We start from the raw sequence: 3,818 nt of genomic DNA on the forward strand, positions 1-3,818 counted from the left end.
AAAGCTCTGTGGTTATATTGAATAAGCAGCTAACTATGTTATTATATGACATCTCTTTATTAATGTAATAACTGTAGTTTCACAATTGCCCTATTTACCTTCTGACATTTTCAAATTTGCTTGAAAATGCACCATTTGCCCACTCTTGTTTCAAAATGTTCTCAGGGAGAGAAATCCCCAGAACCCCACTTAGGTTGTTCAGGCTTGCAAGCTATGCTTGCTCGCCGCTGTGCGCTTCATCACAAATTTTACACCTCACCACTTTCAAATCTCACCAGCCGCCACTGCTGATATGCCTTTCTAGGGTCATGTACAAAAGCCGCGTGAAGAGCTGAAGCCTAGCAGAAAATGTTTGTAACTGCTAGATTGAACCTAAGAATGCGGGTGTATATTTTTAAAATAGCAACTGCACATTTTAATTTTTTTATGGTTTTATTTTTAGTATTTTATGTTCTATTCAGGAACATTTTTAAAATGCTACTTTTAATTGAACTATAATTTTTTTAATTTAGTTGTATATTTATTGTGATCCTGTGCTAATTTCAAAGCAATTCTTTTTAGATAATGTTTTTGTATAAGTATGCTTTATGGTGCATTTCAGAAATAAAGCAGTTATGATGATGAAGGGGGTAACTAAACATAATTGCAATATCTCAATTATGAAGCATATTTAGAGCTGCCAGTTTTATAAAAGAATTTAAAAAGATATATTTGTCATTCAGGCAATCCCAATGAATTTTTGTTACACAAGGAGAGATGCAGCCCTAAGAAGTTTGAAGGCCACTGATTTAGAGGAACAACAACATACAATACATTCTTTTATGCATTCATGTCTTGCCTGCATTATAAATAATGATAAGGGTACTGCACACCAGTCTCTACACAATATCAAGTCCATCCAGTCCCTCATCCCTTTAGAAGTGGCCCGTGGAGATTCCGCTTCATCACCCTCTTCAAAGCCCCCTTCACATCTTGGTTCCTCAAGCTGTAGATGATGGGATTGAGCATGGGTATCACGACTGAGTAAATGGCAGAGATCAGGCTGTCCTGTGTCTGTGAGTGGCTGCTGGAAGGCTTCAGGTACATGAAGATGGCTGTTCCATAGAACAGAGTCACCACCGTGATGTGGGAGGCACAGGTGGAGAAGGTTTTGCATCTCCCATCTGCTGTCCGGATCTTCATAATGGCTTTGATGATGAAGACATATGAGATGAGAGTGAAGAGGAGGGAGCCTATTCCAAAAGCCCAACTTGCCAGGGTCAGCAGTATGCTGTTTACCCTTATGTCACTACAGGAGATCTTCAGCAGAGGTTGGACTTCGCAGAAGAAGTGTTCCACCTCGTGGGAAGCACAGTATGTCAGTTTGGAGGCTAGTGAGGTCTGCACTAAGGAGTGAGTGCAGGCACTTGCCCAGCTCCCAGATGCCAGGGCAATGCAGGCTGCCTTGCCCATGATGGTGAAATACCGCAGTGGGTAGCAGATGGCCACATATCGGTCATAGGCCATAACAGCCAGAAGGGCACACTCTGTTGAACCAAAGAAGGTGAAGAAGAACATCTGAATGAAGCAGCAGTTAAAGCAGATTGCCTTCCTATTCCTCAGGAAGTGTATCAGCATCTGTGGTACAGTAGTTGTGGTGTAACAAATGTCCAAAAAAGATAGATTACCAAGGAAAAAGTACATTGGAGTGTGAAGGTGCACATCATACCTAATGGCTGACAGTAGTGACACATTCCCTATCCAAGTCATCAAGTACATACTGAAGAACATCACAAACAGTGGGATCTGAAGCTGGGGCAGTGAGGAGAGGCCCTTGAGGATAAAGTTGCTCCTACTGGTCAGATTGCTCATGGCGTTTGATTCATACATCTGTAAAAGACACAAGTTAAGCCGGATTGTTAGTGTGCACTGATAGCTGATGTTCCTTTAAAAAAAAAAAATGCATAAGCCATCTTATTATATTAATGACATTCTGACCTCTTCCAATGTCTTTCATCAAATGGTCAGCAGCAGCTACAGCGAAAACATGGATACCTTTCCTAAATGGAATAACCCTAGTCTCTTGGTGGAGTGGCCCAGGATGACTCAATGAAATTATGAACTTCCCTTCCTCTACCTTCCAGTGAAGTTTCTCTTTATGCACTCATTTATTGTCAGGCGAGTCCGGTGTATATTAAGCACGTACCATTATCCAGTGCTTTATCAGCCTGTGAGCTATGACAGCTCTTTAGATGGAAACCCACACCAAAGGTCAAAAGAAGGTCATGATCAATAGAATAACTGATACATCATTGCACCAGCACTCTGCCATGGTACAGCCTTCTCAGCTTAATACCCCAATGCCAAAGTATATGTAGACTATCAATTAGATAAGGCATCAAAAGGAGCCAAATCTGCCTACCACCGGAGCTGATACCTGCCAGAAGAGGTCCATCAAGAGCCTTCTAGGCACCCCAGGTCTGCTCTCTATGTCCCTGTAGGGATGTCCCTATTCCATCCATGATCCATTGAAATATATATATTGAAATAGTGGAATATGTATTTGTGAAGAAATGACTTTTTGAAGGGGTTTTTGCCCTTCTTTTGGTAATTTTGGACTGATGCTGCTGATTGTTGAATTTGTAAGTGTACTGAGTCCTGCCAAATAGAGCTCATTGGCAGTGTTCCGTCCCTTTAAAAGGTATATGACTTATTGTCTCATCCACAATTAGCATGCATTAATTTAATAATAGGTCCCTATTATATGATACCGGGGGTACAGAGAGGCTGTAAGTTAAGTGGCCCTTGTGGATGTCAGCACTGGTGGTGCCACCAATAGTGAGGCAAGGTAAAACTTGGCATCCAGACTGCCTATACATGATGACACAGCAGTTTCTAAACTGCTAACTCGACTATGCCACTTAAAGTAATTGCAAAGACTAACCCTTCTTTTTAATATATATGTCACCCCTAGGGCAGGCCTAATGAGCCCTCAGACAGGAAGTGGTAAATTAAAACCGAGGACATCTTTGTACATGTCCTGACAGTAAAAACCCCTGATTGCCCTTTTTACTGTAGAAAGGCTAGTAGCCCCATTGCCGAGTACAGGGTCACATGCTGGCAAAGTTCTGGATGGGACTACTGAATATGGTAGTTCAAGGTATCAAACAAATTATTCCATTAAACCCACATTGTTGCAGGAGTCAAATTTAACGTAACATTTACACAAATGGCAACTGTAGAAAGTTGCCACTTTGTTGCCCAAATGTTTCCAGTGACTGCTTATGGTTGCACACAAGCATCTGTATTTGAGACAGCTTTCTGCCACCCTGAGGAGAGGTGTGAACGACTCTCAGGAAAGAACACAAAAGGTGCACGGAGAGAAGAGGCATGACCTTCTCCTGGTCAGGATTGCCAAATATTGAGCTCAAATGGCGAGTGTCAATGGGGAAGCCGCCTTGAAAGGGCAAATTGTGATCACACTTTCGAGGAGCTGCTCTTTTGTTATAGCAGACAGTCTGATGGAAAAGCTGTTTCCAAACTGTTTTTCAAAAACAGTGAAGCCTCCAAGAAGCCACACCCTGGGCTGAGCTATAGAGCTAAAGACTGCAAGAGATGGTTTCTGTCATGTTGAGAGTTGGCAGAATAGTCTACCTCCGGATAGTTAGATGATGCAGTTCCCCAGAAATCGTTATCAGATGGGAGAGACCTGCTAGCCCTATGGGCTATTTAACCACCCTGTACCCCTGAGCTCAAAGTGGGCATAAAAGTGGCACCCCTGACACCCAGACCTCAGATCATATCTGCACTGTAGGGAGGACTAAAGAAGGACTGCCCTG

At 42.5% G+C, this 3,818-nt stretch overlaps 1 protein-coding gene across 1 annotated transcript; it reads right to left on the minus strand.

Annotated features, from left to right (window-relative positions):
- Window positions 1–906: 906 nt before the first annotated feature.
- Window positions 907–1,851, minus strand: LOC144785351 (olfactory receptor 13D1-like). The gene has a single exon (XM_078664307.1). It carries the CDS (start codon window positions 1,849–1,851, stop codon window positions 907–909), a length of 945 nt encoding a protein of 314 aa, XP_078520433.1.
- Between the last annotated feature and the right edge of the window lie 1,967 nt (window positions 1,852–3,818).

This window comes from Lissotriton helveticus, chromosome 10, assembly GCF_964261635.1.
Source record: "Lissotriton helveticus chromosome 10, aLisHel1.1, whole genome shotgun sequence".
Lineage (NCBI taxonomy): Eukaryota > Metazoa > Chordata > Amphibia > Caudata > Salamandridae > Lissotriton > Lissotriton helveticus.

What these genes read in the sequence shown, in the direction of transcription:
- LOC144785351 (XM_078664307.1), bottom strand. Translation starts at nt 1,851, where the DNA reads ATGAGCAATCTGACCAGTAGGAGCAACTTTATCCTCAAGGGCCTCTCC.